The sequence below is a fragment of the Mastigoproctus giganteus genome, chromosome 4 (assembly GCF_048544385.1).
Source record: "Mastigoproctus giganteus isolate SK-2022 chromosome 4, ASM4854438v1, whole genome shotgun sequence".
Taxonomy (NCBI): Eukaryota; Metazoa; Arthropoda; class Arachnida; order Uropygi; family Thelyphonidae; genus Mastigoproctus; species Mastigoproctus giganteus.
In genome coordinates this window covers 219,584,746-219,606,845 of record NC_143578.1, presented here as the reverse complement: position 1 = coordinate 219,606,845, position 22,100 = coordinate 219,584,746, and the positions used below count along the sequence as shown (strand labels likewise).

Genomic DNA, 22,100 nt, shown 5'->3' with positions numbered 1-22,100 from the left:
ATTATTTTTCTTCGTCGTAATTGAATCATATGGAGAAACAAAATTATAGCGATGAATAACCTCATCATGGGTATAATTAATGTCTCGGTAGAGATCTTTATATGCAGGCCATCCATCACTGATGATTCTTGTACCCGACAACATTCTCTTTCTTATAATTGATAATAGAGTTATTTTATTTCTATTTTTTACTGGAACTAAAAAAATATTGTTTGGTATTTCTTTCGAATGCACCAAAAACCCATTGTGGTCCTATTAGTCGTCTTCTATTATTTTATTATCAGCTATATGGCATGGAAGCCTGAGGCTTATGCTACACCAGCCGAAAAAAAAAAAAAAAAAAAATTCTGAATTATTGAGAGAGAGAGAGAGAGAGAGAAGTAGAAGAACGATGATGATATTCAGCTCAGGACCCTGGGTATCCCAAGCCCATACTCACCAGATGTGAGTCCCTGGGGCTATTATATATTTTCTTTTGAAAAATGCTGATTCATCAATTTCAACTTCGATAGGTATTCCATTTTCTGAAATCCCCCTAGTTAACTATCTTAATCAATTATTGATATCATGCAGATCTCCCTCAGATTTTGCATTTTCCAATAACAGTATTCTTTTAATTTTTTTTATTAATATTTAAATGAAGCGCAATGCGATCTGGAGACCAATCTTAGGACCAGAAGTATAGAAATAATAAATTTTGAGATAACGCTAATGTACTATCATCAAAAAATGATTTATGTCTAATACTCTTTGTTTTACGGCAAGGTTTCTTATAACCCCCATCTAAACATATCAGTTTTATATTTACTTTTTGTTAGCCGCATTTCAAGTTTGCAAACTTCACCAAAAGCTGTACTTTGCAAAATGTGATTTTCGCTAACCAAGAAATCAAGTGATTAATATTGCCACTGCATAAGTTCATGAACTCCGTTGTAATTGTTATTTTTGACTTCTTCCTCAGAATAAACTGTATTTGATATGCAATTTGGAGGTTTTTGTGTGGACATAATGTTAACCCAAATGAAAATTTAAAAAGTTGGCGGGTTAAGTGTTAAAAATAATGGATTTTGAGTATGCGGCTAGGGGGAAGTATTATTAAGAGTTGGCAACACTGCCTAGAAATAGATAAAGTTACAAATTTAGAAATCATCGAGTGATTTGCTTAACCTTCTTGTCTACGTGTGGGGTTTGTCAGGTCAGTGACTTGAGCTTAATTGTAAATGTAGTACGTTAGGCTAGTATTATTTCTGTTTTGCAATGTGATGAAGTCAAAAAATTGATTTTTCTCTCTGATATACATATTAAAAATGAAGTTTTATAATATGAGACAACCAAAGATACATTCCCCTCCCACTGTATATTTTATCTTAAAGTATAGTAGGCCTTTAACCCATCAAAGTTGGACCAGGGGAGATGCCATATTTCTTGAGGGTACATGCACAGAGAAGTAAGATACAGTACTAAGATGTTACTACTCTGTGGGTAGGTGAAAAAAGAAAAATAGTAATTACTTAATCCGAAATACTACGAATAACAATTTTTCTGTGGTTATGCAGGGTGATGGTGCGTTATAAGTTTCAGACATAATTTTTCGTGGGGCTTTTTGACCCTCCCCCCGACAACGCCCATGAGTTGGAGAACAGTAACTCCAACAGTTTACGATTTTTAGGACAGCAGTAATGGCTTAAATTGTGGGACTATTACCTAATTCAAATTTCCCAACGTGGCACTACAAATAAACAGCACGGCCCCCAAAAGGTGAGTGCACAGCTGACTTTGTAAGTCAGTCGGTGTGAGCCAGAATGGCTATTTCGTCTTGATACCTTCAGTATCTGACATAATCAATTCCTTGTAAAAGATTTTCTACTAGCAAATCGAAGTTTGCTATAATTTAACCCCAAAAGAGCATACAATTGCAGCAGAACTTGAAGCTTTATATTTTAAAGTATTTAAAAAGGAAAAAAATCGTAGTTAATAAAAGTAATCAAAATATAAATGATAGTTTTGTAAAGTAAGGAACAGAAATTGCAAGAAATATATCAATTCTAAAATATAATAAAAATAATAATCTACAACTTATTTCGATTTTATTATGTGCTTTTTTTTTTTTTACATAAAGAATCTTTCATATTCAAGCAGTTGAAAGGTACGTTAAAGAAAATACACAGTTAATTTTGTACAGGTTCAATGTACAATATTTTATAAACATTTATCCACAGAAATTAAAATATTATGAAATTTTTTTTTTTGCTTATTCAGAATGGTTCAAAGGTTATTATTCTTGGATAGTGAGAATAATAAATATTAACAAATATGGTTCTGTGAACAGAGCAAGGAACAATGGTTGCAAAATTTATAAAAGCTCTTACAGAAAATATCAGTTCTATGTTTATGGGGGAGTACAATGTATATAACATTATAGCATAAGGTTTAATGTAAAACTAGATAGTGAAACACGTAGCACTGTATTAGAAATCTGTTAGCTTAGTATAGTGTAGTATTATCAATTAATCAGTAAAATTTATTAATCTTATTAATTTTTTGTCAATTAAGTTGTACTTTTTTAACTAAATACATATAACGACCTAGATTTTATGAATATAACATTATAAATTAATACATAACTTTACAGGAGATATGAAAGTCATATCGTAACTCGGAGATAATACTCAATACTGAAATATATATATATATATATAGTGTTATCACTGCATTGGGATATGCGTCTCCATAGCCAGGTGGGAAGGAGCAGCAATGTGTAGCACACGCTTCTTGATTAGACCGGGGTTCGAGCCCGTCACCACCAAATACGGAGGATGCGGAAAGGTCAGGGAATGACCACTGCATATCCCGGAGCAATATGGCCTTAGTTGCTAATGCTCCTAAAAAACAAACAAACAACATCGCATTGGGATATAAGTTTAAGGTTATATTTTTGTAATGAAATTGAAATTTTTATTTAAAATTGGATCAAAATCATAGTAGTAGTAGTGGCATGTGATGCAAGAAAGCAAGTGTATGAGCTTCTGCAGCCAAAAAAAAAAAAAAAACAAAAAACACACCATTCCCTCCAAATGCCTGCCCAGTTCCGCCTTGAATTTATTTAACCTATCAACTTCCACAACGACAGATGTGGAAGTTTGTTCCAGCAATTAACCACCCACCGGCTAAAGGCAAATTTCCGCACATCTATTCTACATCTGTCTTTTCTTAATTTGAATTTATGCCCCCTTAGGTTCATAATCGGAACAAGTCGAAGGATCCCATCAGAATTCAGCGTGCTCAACTCAGACCAGAGCAGCAAAGCAAAAGGCTCAAGCTAATGGGAGTGCTGTGGTTCAGGGGAGGACTGAAGGGGGCCAGTTACCTCTGAATCACAGCCTTTTGAAATGTACTGCTTGTTTGATGTTTGGGGAACAATCAGGAACGGGACATGATATTTCCAAGGGGAATGTCTGTGTGTGTGTGCGATGTAAGGAGTGCAAGGAAATCGGGCACAAACTTGGCATTGTTATGGGCCTATATGAGAGCTTGAAGGACAGGGTGGATGCCCTTGAAGGATTTAAGTTGAGGGCCCCACACTTCAAGCTCTCAGCTGCCTTCATCAATGCCAGAGCTTGCGCATGAACATCACACAACACAGCGGCAACCCACAAGGAAGAATGTGCTGGTTCCAAAGGAACTATTAGTTGTAGGTGACTCTATTGTCAGAGAAACCGGAAACATATAGTGTTCAAAAAGGATAGGTGGAACAGAACCAGGGGCAAAGGTTGATGACATTGAGGTGATATCATCTTTTTAGGGCACAAAAGGTGATATTATTGTATATGTTGGCACTAATGATATTAAGAATAGGAGACTGGCTGAATTGCTTACCATGTACAGGAGGACAATGTTGAAAAAAAGCTGCGAGTTAGAGTTGAATTTGAAAGTGTCTGCAATTCTGCCCAGACACGATAGGAGTGAGTATATGATGAGAGCCTTGTCAATTAATTTGGCCCTGGAGAGATTGTGCAAGGCTCAAGGGATACAATTTTTCTCAGCCTGGTCTGTGCTTGTTAACAGGAGAGACTGCTTTTACAGGGATGGGATACATTTAAATAGAAAGAGTGCAAGAATATTTGCTGATGCTATCCAGGCAGTGTTAGGTGGGTTGGAAAACTGCTAGCTTGGGGCGATACACAGACTAATAGATTAACAGTAGCTGCTGGCAGAGGTGAAAGTTATTCTTCCACTGCTATTGGAATGAGCAGCAGCCTGGAAAACAAGGTGCAGTGAATTCCAGAGACTGCTGGGAGTCATTACAGAACAAGTAAATACATGGGCTGTGTTAGGGGCTGTGTTACTTGCGTATACACCAATGCTAGGATGTTTGGTAAATAAATTTGATGAATTTGAGGTGTTGGTCGAAACATCAGAGGCAGATATTGTTGGGATATCAGAGACATGGTGTCACACTGGAATTTTGGGAGTACAATGTGTACAGGATGGAAGGACAGCACAGGATAGGAAGGGAGGAGGGTTATGCTATTAGTTAATTAAGAAACACAAAAAATCAATTAAGTACAGCCACTTGACATGCGTGGACAGAGCTGTGTCGAGTCAGTTTGGTGTGACATAAGCACTGGGAAAGCAAAATTGAGAGTAGGAATGTGTTATAGGCCTAATGACTCTGAGTATAATAAACAGCTGTACAGAGAAATAGTGGGCCAGTATATCAGTGTCTTATAATGGGGGATTTTAATTTATGAGATATTGACCGGAATTTGTGGGTTGGTCACTCACTCACACACTAGCAAGGCTCTTATGGATTTATTGGATGACTGTTTTCTACAGCAGCATGTTTGGGAGGAAATTAGAGGGAGTAATACTCTTGATCTGATTATTAGTAGTGATTCTTCATGCATCCCCCCCCCCCAGGGGCTAACATCTGGTGAGTATGGGCTTATCACACCCAGGGTCCTGAGCTGGATGGATATCATCATTTTTCTCTTTCTTGGTGATTCCCTTCTATTTCTAACTCTTGTGCTTTCTCTCTCTCTCTCTCTCTCTCTCAGGGTCATTCAGAAATTTTTTTTTGGCTGGTGCAACATAGGCCTCAAGCTTCCCCTTGTACCATATGGCTAATAATAATAATTATTAAAAATCTGCAGAAAAAGGAACCACTAGGTGGTAGTGATCACGATGTGCTAAAGTAGGATCTACTCAGAGGTAATTACCATCAAGGGTAAAGGGAAGGGTTTTTGCTTTCATAAAGGAGACTGTGGTGGTATGAGACCGTATTTAAATTCTATATGGTGGGACTAACTGATGATATTACCAACAGCTAATCCAAAATGTGAAGCATTCGAAGAATTAATCTTGGAAGCTACTAGGCATTACATACCAAATAAGAAATATTGTTCAAGGTTTAGGCCTAAATGAATGTTAAATGAACTAATGAGACATGTGGCAGAGAAGAAAAATGCATGGGATACATATAAATTAATGGGTGACATGGAAGCCTATGATAGATATAAGCTGGTCTGTAACCAAGTTACAAAGGAGATTAGGCAGGCAAAGGCAGATTATGAGAAATCTTTGGCAAAGGATGCAAAGAAAAACAGCAAATAGTTCTTTACCTATGTAAACTCTAGAAGGAAAGGGATGAATCAGATTGATCCACTTGATATTGATGGTTCAACTGTTGATGATCCTGCTCAGGTAGCTAACAAACTAAATGACTAATTTGCATCTACATTCACACATTATTATTATATAGTTTTTATTATGATAATTATTATTATCCATATGGTGCAAGGAAGCCTGAGGCTTATGCTGCACCAGCCAAAAAAAAAAAATTTCTGAACTTGCCTGAGAGAGAGAGAGGGGGGGGAGAACAACAGCCAGAAGTAGAAGGGAAGGGAAGGGAATCACCAAGAAAGAGAAGAATGATGATGAAGAGTTATTTGGAGAGGGGAATTTCACAGGTGAATTAAACTCTGTTAGTGAGCTAGATTATTTTGTAATAACTGAGAGCAAAGTGGAGGAGAAATTGTTGAAGATAAACATAAGAAAGGTACCTCGGGTGGATGGTATCTATCCAGTTATATTAAAGAAGGTACCAAAGGAAGTGAACTCTTAGCCATAATTATGAGAGCTTCTTTGGACTCAGGGGAGTTACCCATGGACTGGAGATGCGCAAATTTACCCCAATTCACAAAGGAGGATCAAAAAGCGACACAAGTAATTACAGACCTGTTAGTTTAACTTCTGTTCCAGGGAAATTAATGGAGGCACTGGTTAAAGAAGCACTGCAGGAACATCTAGACAAGACTACAGTTATAGCTCAGACACAGCATGGGTTTGTTAAGGGGAAGTCTTGTCGGACCAATTTGATTGGATACTATGATGTGATCACAAAGGAACTGGATGCAAAGAATAACTTTGATATCATATATTTGGATCTTAGAAAAGCCTGTGATACTGTTGCACATGGAAGACTGCTGCACAAATTGGAGCAGTGTGACATTGGAGGAAAATTGCTGGTATGGATAAAGGGATTGTTGAGTGGGAGAAGACAGAGTGGTAATCAATGGACACTGCTCTTTGTGGACTAATGTTATTAGTGGAGTCCCCCAGGGTTCAGTGTTGGGTCCATTGTTGTTTTCTGTATTTATTAATGATATTGTTGATGGTATATCAGGCTTAATGTCCAAGTTTGCAGACGATACGAAAGTGGGCAAGGTTGTTAATGACACTAATGACAGTACGCTGCTGCAGCAGGATATAGACAAGTTGAATAGATGGGCTGAGAGGTGGTAACTGAAGTTTAAAATTGATAAATGTAAAGTACTACATATGGGAAGCAGTAACTCCAGAGTAATGTATCAACTGTGGGGCTACATTGACAGTGTTAGAGAATGAAAAGGACCTGGGGATAATTGTGCAGGCAGATATGAAGATTTCTGAGCAGTGCAGACGGTTTGCAAGAGTAGCTCATGGAATCTTGTCTATTATATATAGGAATTTTTCTAGAATGGATATAAGGAGGTGTTATCCCCTTGTATAAGGCAATGGTCAGGCCACACATTGAGTACTCAGTACAGGTCTGGAGGCCTCATTTTAAGAAGGATGTAAAGCTGCTTGAACAAGTATAGAAAAGGGAAACAACGTTAGTGAATGGAACAAAGAATTGCTCTTATGGAGAAAGGCTTAAGTTTTGCAAATTAGTGTCTGGAGACTAGGCACCTGTGAGGTGATCTGATTGAGGTGTATAAAGCCTTGAATGGTTTAAGCATGCTCAATGTGGATGGGATTCTCCTCTTGCTTAGAATAATCACGTTACTAGGCTTTTCATACCAACTAAGAAATGTTGTTCAAGGTTTAGATCTAAATGGATGTCATATGAACTGATGGCAAAGAAGAGTTATGCATGGGATGCATATAAATTCTCAGGTTATACAGATGCCTATGGTAGATATAAACTAATCTGTGATTAGGTCACAAAGAGGTTAGGCAAGCTAAGGTGGATTAGCATTAGTAGAGGCATTTGATGCAAGATAAAGGAAACAGTAACCCCAGAGCAACGTATCGACTCTGTGGTACTACACTGACAGTGGTAGAGAATGAAAAGGACCTGGGGGTAATTGTGCAGGCAGATTGAAGTTCTCTGAGCAGTGCAGATGGGCTGCAAGAGTAGCTCATGGTGTCTTGTCAATGATATACAGGAATTTTTCTAGCAGCTATAAGGAAGTGATTATTCCCTTGTATAAGGCAATGGTCAGGCCACACCTTGAGTACTATATACAGGTCTGGAGGCCTCATTTCAAGAAGGATGTAGAGCTGCTGGAACGAGTACAGAGAAGGGCAACAAGATTAGTGAATGGAACAAGGGGTTGCTCTTACGAAGAAAGGCTTAAGTTTTGCAAATTACAGTGTCTGGAGACTAGGCACCGGCGAGGTGATCTGATAGAGGTGTATAAAGCCTTGAATGGTTTGAGCATGTTCAGTGCCAATGGGATTCTTGCTCAGAATAATCAACTGAGAGGGCATAAATTCAAATTGAGGAAAGACAGATGTAGGATAGATGTGCGGAAATTTGCGTTTAGCCAGCGGATAGTTTGTTGGTGGAACAGACTTCCATCCCTTGTTGTGGAAGTTGATAGCCTAAATAAATTTAAGGTTCAGCTGGACAGGTATTTGGAACGAACGGAGGGGTGAAATGGAAGTGTTTTTTTTTTTTTTTTTTTTTTTGGCTGATGCTGCATAAGCTCGCTTTCTTGCATCATTATATTCCTCTACTAATGCTAGTGCTAAATTCGCGCATTTACATATGTGTGTATATTCGAATAGGTATTTTACTTCAAATTTTATGTAGAAAAAAATTTAAAGTAATTTTTTAAAATGTTTTTTTGTTTCATTTGTTGTGACTTTTTTTTTTTTTTTTTTTTTTTGCTACAAATCTCAAGTTCCTTGACAATATCACTTTGATTGCATTGCATTCTTCCTGTTTTTCTGCCCATTTTAGTGCTGTTTCTTTTCATTGACATTTTACCGTAAAAAAACTGAGGAAAATAATAAATTTCGCAGTTTCGGGCTGGTATTATTCTTACCGAATCTGAAGCTAAACCAAACATAACATGAAATGAAGAAAACAAAATATGCCATGGAAAATTGGGTTCATGGAAGTGAATGACTAAACTCTATCACTCGTGGTTTCCTAATCCAATATTTCACCTGCTATATGAAATAAAAAAACAGATAGAAATACTCTTGTAACATAATAAACATTTGTCTCAAATACTACCATTAATAAAAAAAAAAAGAAAAAAATCAGCCTTTCAAATTACTCCAGATTACCCCAGGGACTCACATATAGTGAGTATGGGCTTGGCACACCCTGGGTCCTGAGCTGGATATCATCATTCTTCTCTTTTTTGGTGAAACCTTTCTACTTTTTTCTCTCTCTCTCTCTCTCTCTCTCTCTCTCTCTCTCTCTCTCTCTCTCTCTCTCTCTCTCTCTCAGGGTAACTCATGATTTTTTTTTTTTTTGGCTGGTGCAGTATAAGCCTCGGGCTTCCTTGCGCCATATAGCTAATATAACCGACGTTCTACTGTAGGTAACAATATATGGCATCCTACTTACTCCATGGTGCTTGTGCAGCAAGGGTCCTCGACCGCCTTGACAGCTAAATACCAAAACTCTCTATTATGTGCAAGCTCTCTCCAGTTGGCTTCTCCTCTGAAAATTACACTCTTTCTTTATACCATCCTCCCATCTCAAGGCTGGTCTGCCAGCTTTTCTTTTCCTAGTTGGTATTCCTGTGGATTTGATGGATGTGACTTCCATCAGTACAGATAGCATGTCCAGCCCATCTCAATTTTGATTATATTATGTTAGATTTTCCAATCTAACATAATATAATCAATTTTGTAATATACAGTAAATAAAGTAGAAATAATATTTGTAAAACAATGTTAATAGAAAGACCACTTTACTACTGTTTCAATAAATATTCCTTGTTTTTCGATCATTATACCAGATGATTCAATAGATGATGATTATTATTTAAATTTTAAATGAAAATAAAAATCACACAGATTAGCATTAGTAGAGGCATATGATGCAAGAAAGCAATATGATGCATCAGACAAAAAAAAAAAAAAAAAACCTTCCCATTTCACCCATCCATTCACTCCAAAAGTTTGTCCACTCCTTCCTTGAATTTATTTAATCTATCAGCTTCCACAACGACAGATGGAAGTTTGTTCTAGCGATCAACTACTCACTGGCTAAAAGTAAATTCTTGCGCATCTATTCAACAATGGTCTTTCCTCAATTTCAGTTTATGCTCCCTCAGGTTTGTAATCTGAGCAAGAGGAAGAATTCCATAAACATTGAGCCTGCTCAATCCACTCAAGGCCTTATGCACATCAATCAGATCACCTCACAAGTGCCTAGTCTCCAGACGCTGCAATTTGCAGAACTTAAGCCTTCGTAAGAGCACCTCTTTGTTCCCCTCACCAGTCTTGTTGCCCTTCTCTGTACTCGTTCTAGCAACTTTACATCCTTCCAAAAATGTATGTAGTACTCAAGGTGTGGCCTGACCATTGCCCTTTTAATACATGGGGATAATCATCTCCTTATCCCCGCTAGCAAAATTCCTGTATATCATTAACAAGACCCCATGACCTGCTCTGGCAGCCTGTCTTCACTTCTCAGGAAACTTCGTATCTGACTGCACAATTACCTCCAAGTCCTTTTCATTCTCTACCACCCTCAGTGTAGTACCACACATTTGATACTTACTCTGGGGTTACTGCTACCCATATGCAGTACTTTGAATTTGTTAATGTTAAACATCAGTTGTCACTTCTCAGCCCATCTGCCCAAATTTTCTAGATCTTGTTGCAGTAGCATATTGTCATTACTGTTATTAACAGTGCTGCCAACCTTTGTATCATCTGCAAACTTCGACATTAAGCTTGATATACCTTCATCAGTACCATTGATAAATATACAAAACAACAATGGGCCCAACAAAGAGCAGTGTCTTGATTACCACTCTGTCTTCTCCCACTCAACCATCCTTTTATCCATTGTAGCAACTTGCCCTTAATGCTGTACTGCTCCAATTTGTACAGCAGTCTTCCAGTATCAAAAGCTTTCCTGAAATCCAAGTATATGATATCAAAATTATTTTTTGCATCCAGTTCCTTTTTGACCATGTCATAGTATCTATCCAATTGGTCAGACAAGACTTCCCCTTAAACTCATGTTGTGTCTGAATTATTACTGCAGTCTTGTCTAGATGATCCTGCAATGCTTCTTTAACCAGTGACTCCATTATTTTCCCTGGAACAGAAGTTAAATTAACAGGTCTGTAATTGCTCGTGTCACTCTTTGATTGCCCTTTATGAATTGGAAATACATTTGCACATTTCCAGTCCATGGGGGACCTCCCCTGAGTTCAGTGATGCTCCCATAATTATGGCTAAGAGTTTGCTTACTTCCTTTGCTGTCCCCTTTAGTATAACTGGATAGATCTCATCCACCCCAGGTGCCTTTCTTGTGTTTAACTTCAACAGTTTCTCCTCTACTTTGCTCTCAGTTATATTTACAGTTTGATAAACATCTGGCCTTCCCCTCCCTGAATAACTCTTCATGTGTGATTGTAGTTGTAAGTGTACACATGTGTGTAGATTTAAACAATTAAATTAAATAATAAAAAATAAGTGTATTAGCGTGGATATTTCTAATGTACCAGCCCGTATTTGATTTTCCGAGTTCAGCAGCAAATACTGACCACTGCATTTTGAGCCCACATTTGCTGTTGAACTTGGCAAAGAAAATATACAGGTATCAATATTTAGAAGAGAAATGTGTTGATAACATGTGACTGGTGCATAGGGACATATTCATGATACAGTACCCAATTTCTTCATTACCAATCAGAAATTTGGTTTAAGATTATTAAGATTGTTATATTAAGATTATCTAAATCAGGTTTTTTTTTTTTTTTTCCATAATTCATACTAATTCATATAACAAAGTATGAATACTTTGTTTGTACCAGTTTATTTAGTCTGAAGGTAACTTGTTTCTTACCATTTTTTTGGTTTAAATTTTACCTGTTATTGTTACGCATTTTTGAATAATAAGCATTTTGCTTGTTATCCAAGAATTATTGAAAGAAACATTTTTCTCTTTTGTCCATTCATGGATTACATGTGAATTACATGGTATCTTTATAATTTGGACTACTGCAATTCAAGAAAAAAAAAAAGTAAGTCAGTTTTACATTTATATTGGTTGCTAAATATAGATCTTTTATTACATATTTTGCTTTTAAAAGTTTTATTTTTTTATATCTTAAAATTACATAATACTATTGTTCCTACTGACTTTTTAAATAATACTGATTCTTTAATGAGTGCATATTATTTTTTTAGGTAGTCATATCTCAATCTTTTAAATCATGACAGCACTAGTAAGAGGTAAGTTGGAATTTTTTTTTCATCCTGCCAAAACATTGCGGATATCATTATTTAAGTACAGTTTTTTTTTTTTTTTTTTTTTTTTTGTGCCAAAAGGTGATATTGTTGTAGATGTTGACAATGACATTAAGAGTGGAAAATCTGAGGAATTCCTTAACAAGTACAGAGCAGTGTTGAGAAAAAATTGCAAGTTAGGGTTAAATTTGGAAGTGTTTACAATTCTGTCTAGATATGATGGGGGAAGTACAGTACGACAACCTTGTCAATTAATTCGGTTCTGGAAAGATTATGCAAGGCTAATGGGGTAGAATTTTTCTCAGTGTGGTCTGAGTTTATTAACAGGAGAGACTGCTTATATAGGGATGGGATACACTTAAATAGAAAGGGTGCAAGAATATTTGCTGATGCTATTGATGCAGTGTTAGGTGTGCCAGAAAACTGCTTGTTTGGGGGCTACACAGACTAATAGATTAAGTCACCACAGGCGAGGTTGAAAGTGATTCTTGCACTGCTTCTGTTGGAATGTGTAACAGCCTAGAAAACAGGCTATCAGGGATTTCAGGACCTGCTGTGGGTCATCAAATGTAAACATTGTAGGGATATCAGAGACATGATGTCACTGTATATATAATGGATGCAGAATTTGAATATGGAGAGTGCAATGTATACAGAAAGGAGAGACAGGACAAGAGGGATTATGCTTTTAGTTGAGAAGTGCATAAAATCTAAGGTAGTGCATCCAGTTGACATAGGTGGCTTGTGCAATGTTGAGTCAGTTTTTGGTGTGACAAGCACAGGGAAAACAAAAGTGAGAGTAAGAGTGGCCTGATGGCTGTAATGAGTACAACGAACAGCTACAGAGAGAAATAGCGCACCAGTAAATCAGAATGTCTTATAATGGGGGATTTTAAATTTCCACATATTGAATGGAACCTGAATTGGTCACTCAAACACTAGCAAGACTTTTATGGATTTATTGGATGAATGTTTTCTACAGCAGCATGTTAGAGAAGCAACAAGATGAAGCAATACTCTTGATCTGGTTATCAGCAGTGATTTTTTATGCATTAAGAATCTGCAGATAAAACTACCACTAGGAGGTAGTGACCACAGTGTATTGATGTGGAATTTACTTAGATATAACTACCATCAAGAATGAAGGGAAGGGTTTTTGCTTTCATGAAGGAGACTACATTGGTCTCAGACAGTTTTTAAATTTTATACTGTGGGACTAACTAATGATGTTACAAATAACAAGCCGACCGGGCTAGCCAGGTGGGTAAAGTGCCTGCCTGGCAACCCAAAGGTCATAGGTTCGAATCCCGCCTTGGGCTTGGATCAAAGTATGCAAAAACCTTGGGAGGTGCACTATGGCCACAGAAGCCGATGCGCCAACAACTACCAAAAAAAAAACAAATAAGTTCTAAATGGGAAGCATTTAGGGATATAAATAGAGAAGCTACTAAGCTTTTAATATCAAATAAGAAATAGTTTTCGCGGCTCAAGTCTTAAGTGATGTAAGATGATCTAATGAGACATGGGGCAAAGAAGAAAATAACATGGGATGCATATAAATTATCAGGTGATACAGAAGCCAGTGGTAGAGATAAACTAGTCTGCAATTGTCACAAAGCAGACGTCTTTACTTGTGTAAACACTAGAAGGAAGGTGATAAATCACATTGATCCACTTGATAATGATGGTTTAACTATTGATGACCCTGCTGAACTGAATGAGTATTTTGGAACTACATTCACACATAAGGAATTTTATAGGGAATTGGAGGCCAGAAGTTTATTTAACTCTGATGGGGAGCTAAATGATGATTTTTGTAACAACAGAGAGGAAAATGGAGGAGAAATTGTCGAAGTTAAAAAAAATAAATAAAAACGGTACCTCGGGTGGATGGAAGCTATCCAGTTATATCAAGGGAGGCAACAAAGTAGGTAATCAAACATTAGCCATAATTATGAGAGCATCTTTGGATTCAGATGACTTCTCTGTTGACTGGAGCTGTGCTAATGTGTCCTTGTTCACAAAGGATACATTAACACAGCTTTGAGTGGGAATTAGCACTTCTTTGATTGGGGATCAAAGAGTTAAAACGAGTAATTACTAACCTGTTGGCTAACTCCTATTCCAAGTAAAATAACGGAGTCACTGATTAAAGAAGTGATGTAAGACCATCCAGACAAGAGTGCAGTTATACTTCAGTCACAGCATGGATTTATTAAGGGGAAATCTTGGATGACCAATTTGATTGAAAAGTATGTTGCAGTTACAAAGGAACTGTATGCAAAAAAAAAACAATTTTGATATATAATTGGAGTTCAGGAAAGCTTTGGAACACACATACACACACACCTGCTGTACAAATTGTAGTAGTGTTGCATTAAGGAAAAATTACTGCTTTGGATAAAGAGATGGTTGCGTGGGAGAAGACAGACTGATAATCAATGGACATTGCTCTTTGTGGACTAATGTTATTAGTGAAGTTCCACAGCTTTCAGTGCCAGGCCCATTGTTGTTTTCTGTATTTATAAAGGATATTGTTGAAAGTCTGTTAGGAATAATGTCAAAGTTTGCAGATGATACAAAGGTTGACAGAGTGGTTAAATGACTAATGAAGGTATGCTGCTGCAGCAAGATTGGGTTGAGAAATGGCAAGTGAAGTATAACTATGACAAATGCAAGGTACTGCATATGTCATAGTCAAACTTCCAAGTAGTACTACACTCAGGATAATAGAAAATGAAAAGTATCTGTGTGTAATTGTGCAGTAAAATATGAAATTATCTAGGCAATGCAGACAGGCTACCAGGAGAGTTCATGGGGTTTGTCAATGATATTCAGGAATTTTGCTAGCCGTGATAAAGAGTTGATTCTTTGTAAAGTGGTCAGGCCACATCTTGAGTACCACATAGGGGGCCGGAGTCTTCATTTTAGGAATGATTTAGAGCCACTGGAATGGGTACAGATAAGGCAAAGAGATTGGTGAGTGGAACAAGGGATTTTCTTACCAAGAAAGGCTTCATTTCTGCAAATTGCAGTGTCTGTAGACTAGGTGCCTGCAAGGTGATCCATTTTAGTTGTTTAAGGCTTTGTTGAATGGCTTGAGCAAACTCAATGCTGTTGGCATTTTTAATCTTGTTCAAACTACACGTATGAGGGGGGTGTAAATTCTAATTGAAGAAAGATAGTTGCCGAATAGATGTGCAGAAGTTTGCCTTCAGCCAAAGGGTCATTGATTGCTGGAACAAGCTTCCATCTATTGTTGTGGAATTGGATGCTTGAATAAATTCAAGGTAGAACTAGACAAACTATTGGAAAGAATGGATAGGGGAAATGGGAATTTTTTTGCACTGATGCTGTATAAGTTTGCTTTCTTGCACCATTTGCCACTATTACTAAATGGATTAGTACTGCATATTGCTTTTATTTACCTTAGCTTTTGCCATTTACTTAATCTTGTTCTCAAATTTTATTCTATAGTATATTGATTGATATAACAAAGAATATATTTTTTATTTTGTTTTGTCATATTAACCCTATAGCTGGCACCTGCCTAAAATTCACACCATCTGGCTCTCAAGTCCTATAATACCAGGAAAACATTTGGAATAAAAGAAATAAATGATTTAAAATCTGGCACTTAATGTATTCATTGTCTTGACAGAATAGTAGATGTAAAAAAAAAAATATATATATATATATATAATTTTTTTTATATATATATATATATATATAAGATAAATGAACCAATTTATTTAGTGCAGAATATAATATATGATAAAAGGCAGAAGCAAAGAAAGTACAGTGCACCCCGGTAGCGAAAGGCTGTGTGAACGAAGTAGGGGGGGGGGTAAAGAATTCAGCAAGGGTAATAATTGAAAGAATATGTACCAAGTGAAAATTTGAACAAACGACCAAGGAGGAAATACATTGCCAAGTCTTTCATAATTTTTGTGTCTTCGTCAGAGGTCATCCACCAAAACTATGAAAAAATATAGCAATGCTCTTACTTCTGTTTCCGACATGTTCTGTATGCCAAAGCACGTGTAAGGGAACACGTGGTAAAATAATTTTGATAGGTAATAAGTTAAAATTAATTATGGTAGGTAAAAAGTTAAAATTAATTATGATAGGTAAGAAGTAATTATGATAGGTAAAAAGTTAAAATTAAGGAAATGCATACAGAACATGGATGACCTTACAGAAGTAAGTACAACCATATGAAAGTTGAGAACAAAGGGAAAGCACGACGACAGTTAAGTAGTATACGAAAGACTGACTTACCGCTGTTGGCAGGACTGACCGAAAAGTGTGTGTCGGTGTGATACGCTAGTATTTATGTGCGGGTACGCTAGCGGCGCCTAGCGTATACGAATTTTGGTGTACGTAAAGTCCTGCCAACAGCGGTAAGTCAGTCTTTCGTATACTACTTAACTGTCGTCGTGCTTTCCCTTTGTTCTCAACTTTCATATGGTTGTACTTACTTCTGTAAGGTCATCCATGTTCTGTATGCATTTCCTTAATTTTAACTTTTTACCTATCATAATTACTTCTTACCTATCATAATTAATTTTAACTTTTTACCTACCATAATTAATTTTAACTTATTACCTATCAAAATTATTTTACCACATGTTCCCTTACACGTGCTTTGGCATACAGAACATGTCGGAAACAGAAGTAAGAGCATTGCTATATTTTTTCATAATTTTGGTGGATGACCTCTGACGAAGACACAAAAATTATGAGACTTGGCAATGTATTTCCTCCTTGGTCGTTTGTTCAAATTTTCACTTGGTACATATTCTTTCAATTATTACCCTTGCTGAATTCTTTACCCCCCCCCCCCCCTACTTCGTTCACACAGCCTTTCGCTACCGGGGTGCACTGTACTTTCTTTGCTTCTGCCTTTTATCATATATTATATTCTGCACTAAATAAATTGGTTCATTTATCTTATAGACATTATGGCTGTAGGGTACTTTTTGCGATAGCAGTGTCCCTGAGCCATAACTTATTCTATTATAACTCTGTCTTATCTCTTTCTGCTTTCCTACATCTTTTCTATTACTTTATTATTATTATTATTATATATATATATATATATATATATGTATATATAAAAGAGCTGTAATGCTCAATACATTCTACATTAATATCAATATTTGTAATCAATTATTAACAGAATTCTGTTAATATTCTCCGGCCATATCTAATCTCTGACTCGTGGTCTTTTATGCACATGCATGAAGACAAATAATCCTATATAAGTTTCATGCTCACCCCTATTCAGTAATTTTCATTCCTGTGATCATGACATATGGTTGAAAAGCATTGTCAGCTTCAGGAAGGAAAATCGTTTTGCAATTTCTTTGTTAAATTCTTTTAATTATTTTTTTTACTTAATTTTTAATTGCATTAAATTATTTTTAATTATTTTTTACCGTAATGTCGTAATGTAAGATTTTCTATTTTTTTCATTTTAATTTCTGGAGAGTCATACGGAAGTGTTCTACGTATCATATTGAGGTAAACTTATTTTTTTACAAATAATTTTTTTAGTTATTATTTTAATTTATCTTTTATAAGTTAGCATTAAACTAGGATTAAAACTCATCACAACAGCTAGTAGATATTTTCATAAGCATATAAAACACACTCAAATAGCCTGTGGAATATTTTTAAGCATGTGACAAAAATATATTTTCAAAAAAGTTTTAAAATAAAAGTTTAAGAATAAAAACCTAAACTTTATAATTTTTTTTCAATATACACTGTTTTAAATTTTTAAAGAATTTGAGAGTCAGATTTTCTTTCTGCCACTTTTCTATGCTTGACTTAATTTCCACAACAAAGTTTAATATATGTTAATCAGAACACAAAAGTCAACAGTAATTCTGCAGATGAAATCATTTACAGATTTATTGTTGTATTTTGGAATCTCCTCTCTTTGATCTTCTATGGCTTAAAATCTCTCTACTTCATTGTGTCAAATTCATCTGTTGTCTCTACCATTCTCCCAACTCCACTAATCACTTGGAGCTCTTTGACTTCCTCTCTTTGCAACTTGACTTTCTCCAGTCCAACTTTCCTAACAGTGAAGTAATTTTCCTTGGTGATTTTAATGTTCACAACTCCAGCTGGCTTCCGTTTTCTAGTCACACTGACCCAGCAGGTCGAGATGCTGAGGCTTTTGCAATTACTAATGACCTAGCACAGATTGTTCATTTACCTACAAGAATACCGGACAATCCTAATCATACAGCCAATACGCTTTATTTTTTTCTCACAAACAACCCTTCTAAGTACACGGTCGAAGTGAGAGGTCCTTTAGGCACTTCAGATCACAACTTGGTGATTGTCTCTTCTCCAATAGAACCTTTATCTCATGGCTATTCCCAACCACGTGTTGTTTGGCATTACAAGAATGCAAAATGGGATGACCTGCGAGACTTCTTTTCTTCTTTTCCTTGGTCGGATTACTGTTTGAAAACTTCTGATGTCAACGTTTGCTCAGATCGTGTCAGTGAAATTATTCTTGCAGGAATGGAATCCCTTATCCCACACTCCACTTTAAAATCTCGTCCTTTATCTAAACCTTGGTTTTCTAATAAATGTGCTAAGGCTGTCCAAGAGAAGAATGTTGCATATCGTAATTGGCTTGTTTCTAATTCTTCAGTTTCATTTTCTGCTTACACCAAAGCTCGCAACAGTTGTAAAGCAGTTATTAATCAGTCCAAACTAGAGTTTGAACAGGCTAAGAGTAGAAAACTTGCTTCTTGTCCTAATGGTAGCCGAGCATTCTGGTCTCTTGCCAAAGCTATTGGCCGCAACTTTTGCCCATCTTTGCTCCCACCTCTGTCCAAACCAGATGGTTCTGTTGCCACTTCAGCCAAGGATAAAGCTGACCTGCTGGCATCCCATTTTTCTTCCAGCTCGTGTATTAATGATCTTGGTAAAACACCTCCCACCATTCCCAACACGCTCCATTCAATGCCTCCTGTGGTCTTCCGTCAAAAGGATATCAGAAGGATTTTGATGAATCTTGATGTTAAGAAAGTTCCAGGTCCTGATGGTATTTCTCCACTTGTTCTCAAAACCTGTGCTCCTGAACTTACTCCTATTCTTTGCTGCCTTTTTTCACTTTCTTATTCCAAAGGTGTTTTTCCTTCTGCTTGGAAATTTGCTCATATCCAGCCAGTTCCTAAAAAGGGTGACAAATCCCTCCCATCCAATTATTGTCCCATTGCAATTACTTCTACTCTTTCTAAAGTAATGGAGAAATCAATTGACCGCCAACTCTTAAACTACCTAGAAACCTTCCGTCTGATCAACGATCACCAGTGTGGATTCCGTCAGTGTCGATCCACTGGAGATATTCTGGGTTATGTTACCCATTTATGGACTAATTCAATGGAAAGGTTCGGTGAAACACAAGTAGTTGCTCTTGACATCTCAAAGGCTTTTGATCGTGTTTGGCATAAAGGTCTTCTAAACAAGCTTCCATCTTATGGTTTGCCAACTGTTTTTAGTAATTGGTTATCCAGTTTTCTCTCTGATCGCTCACTGAGGGTGATGGTAGATGGCTCTGTCTTCTAACTTCTCCACTAATGCCGGTGTCCCCCAAGGTTCAGTTCTTTCCCCCACTCTTTTCCTCTTGTATATCAATGACTTTCTTCCATTGACTGGAAATCCTATCCATAGTTTTGCCGATGATAGCACATTGCATTCAACTTTCCATTTTGAGAAACCTTGTCCTGCTCAATCAGCTTCAACTTCTTGAAAATCTGCTACCAATTCCTTAAATGCCGATCTTCAGGTAATTCTCCAGTGGGGCAAAGACAACTTAGTTGATTTCAACCTTTCTAAAACTCAGTCTTGTCTTATATCTCGCAAAAAGGATTCTTCTGCTCCTATGCTTATCTTTAGTGACACTCCGATTTCTAGGCAAAATGATATATCTCTTTTGGGGATTACCCTGACTTCTAATCTCTCTTGGCACAAGCACATTACAAATATTGCTTCCTCTGCATCTAAAAAACTTGGTTTTCTCTTTCGCTCTCGGCGTTACTTTTCTTCCAAACAGCTGCTCACTCTGTATAAATCGCAAATTCGTCCTGCCATGGAATATTGTTCCCACATCTGGGGTGGTGCCCCCAAAACCTCTCAGGCTTCTTGATTCCATTCAGAAGAGGGCAGTTAGGTTAATTAATGATTCATCTCTAACAGTCTCTCCACTCGCTTTCTCATAGACGCACTGTTTCTGCTGCATGCCTCTTCTACCGATACTTCCCTGGGCACTGTTCTTCTGAATTGGCTTCTATAATTCCTGCTCTCTTTCAAAACAGTCCGAACACGTGCTGCCACCAGCCAACATCCATTTACTGTCCAACTTCAAAGCCACAGAACCAACTTTTCATCTTCCTCATTTATTCATTCAACTGCCGTTTTCTGGAACAACCTTCCTTCATACGTATTTTCTGAAAATTACAGTCTACAGAAGTTCAAGTCCAATGTCAACAAATATCTTCTTTCGTCTTCTTAACCTCAAATCCAAGCACGGTACTAAGTACTATAGGTTCTAATACCTCTCGTGTTTGGGGTTCACATAAAAAAAAAAAAAAAAAAAAAAATTTGGCATGTCATTGTGTGTGTGTGGTCTTAAAAATGGCAAGAAAACTTATAAAATTAAAATCAGAATTCCATTGCACAATTTGCAGTACAAATTGTAAAGTCCACAAAAAAATGACGAAGCTTACTAGCTATTTGAATGTATCCCCTTTGAAGTAGCCTTCTTGATATTGTATACACAGATTACATGTCTGGATTAATAACCAAATGTGTTGAGATAAGTTGTAATTTGCTACAGTGCCTTTACAATTTCAAGTCAGGTCCCCCTCCCCCAAAGTTTTGTCAAAAAAGTAAAAAAGTAAATTGCAGCCATTATCAACCCACTGCAGGATGGAAGCCTCCTCAACAATTCATACTGAGGGAAATGGACCATAATCTGCCACGCTTATGGTCCATCTAAGTTTTGTCAAACCTAGCATAAAATATTAGCTTTAAAGTTAGTCAAGTTTTAATGTACTCTGTGAAGGTTTGGAATTCCTAGGCTGGGCATTCTTACAATAATGTCAGCAAGCAAATTTGAATGGTTATATCATACTAGATTGTTAAAAAATATATGAATAGTAGTATATTTAGTGTTAGTAGTGGCAAAAAAATGGTGCAAGAAAGCAAGCTTATATAGAATCAGCCAAAAAAAATCCCATTTTACCTATCCATTCCCTCCAATACTTTGTCTAGTTCTTCCTTGAATTTATTCAAACTATCCATTTCCACAAGTGGATAGAAGGATGGAAGCTTGTTCAGCAATCAACCATCTTTCCTCAGTTTGAATTTATGTCCCCTCATATGTATAGTCTGAGGAAGAATCCCATCAGAATTGAGTATGCTCAAGCCATTTAAAGCCTTAAACACATCCTCAATCAGATCACCTCACAGGTGCCTAGTCTCCAGATGCTATAATTTGCAGAACTGAAATCTTTCTTGGTAAGAACACCCTTTTGTTCTTTCTATCAGTCACATTGCCTTCTCTGTACATAATGCCGAAATGAAGTAGATACAATCAGATAGAACTAAATAATGCTTTAAATTTAAAAAATATTGAGAGGGGTGATGATGCATTTATCCCCCTTTCAGTGGATGTTAGCTACAAGACAAATAAAGCGTTTAGGGTCGAAGCCCCAAGCTATGGAAAGTCTGGACTGTATAAGTATAGTGCGAAAGCCATCAGTAATACATAGCCAAATCTGAATTAACAGAATGTTAGCAAAACGATATTGTTTTAAGTTATATCTCATATTGTGAATACCTTCACAACAAGTTGCCATGATATTGCACTACTTCGAATAAGTAACGCTTCACCCGAGGAGAAGACTAATGTTACTTATTCTCAGATGGATACCACCACCCAGAGGGCACCGTTTTGAAATATGGTATGGGATAAAGTTCTCGGTTATCCTCATACTATCCCTATTAGACTTAGAAAAGAGATAAAGATGTAGGAAGGTGATAGTAGGAGAGGTAGAGGAAGGAAATGCCGTAGA

General features: G+C 36.8%; 1 protein-coding gene across 1 annotated transcript in view; it reads left to right on the top strand.

The window, feature by feature from the left end:
• Positions 1-1,123: 1,123 nt before the first annotated feature.
• The window catches only part of yip2 (yippee interacting protein 2), an 80,170-nt gene continuing 59,193 nt past the window's right edge, over positions 1,124-22,100 (top strand). Inside the window, exons 1-2 of the mRNA XM_090372056.1 lie at positions 1,124-1,195; positions 11,935-11,979. Coding sequence (XP_090228182.1) covers positions 11,961-11,979 — 19 coding nt within the window. The 5' untranslated portion in view covers positions 1,124-1,195; positions 11,935-11,960. The remainder of the gene's footprint in view (positions 1,196-11,934; positions 11,980-22,100) is intronic.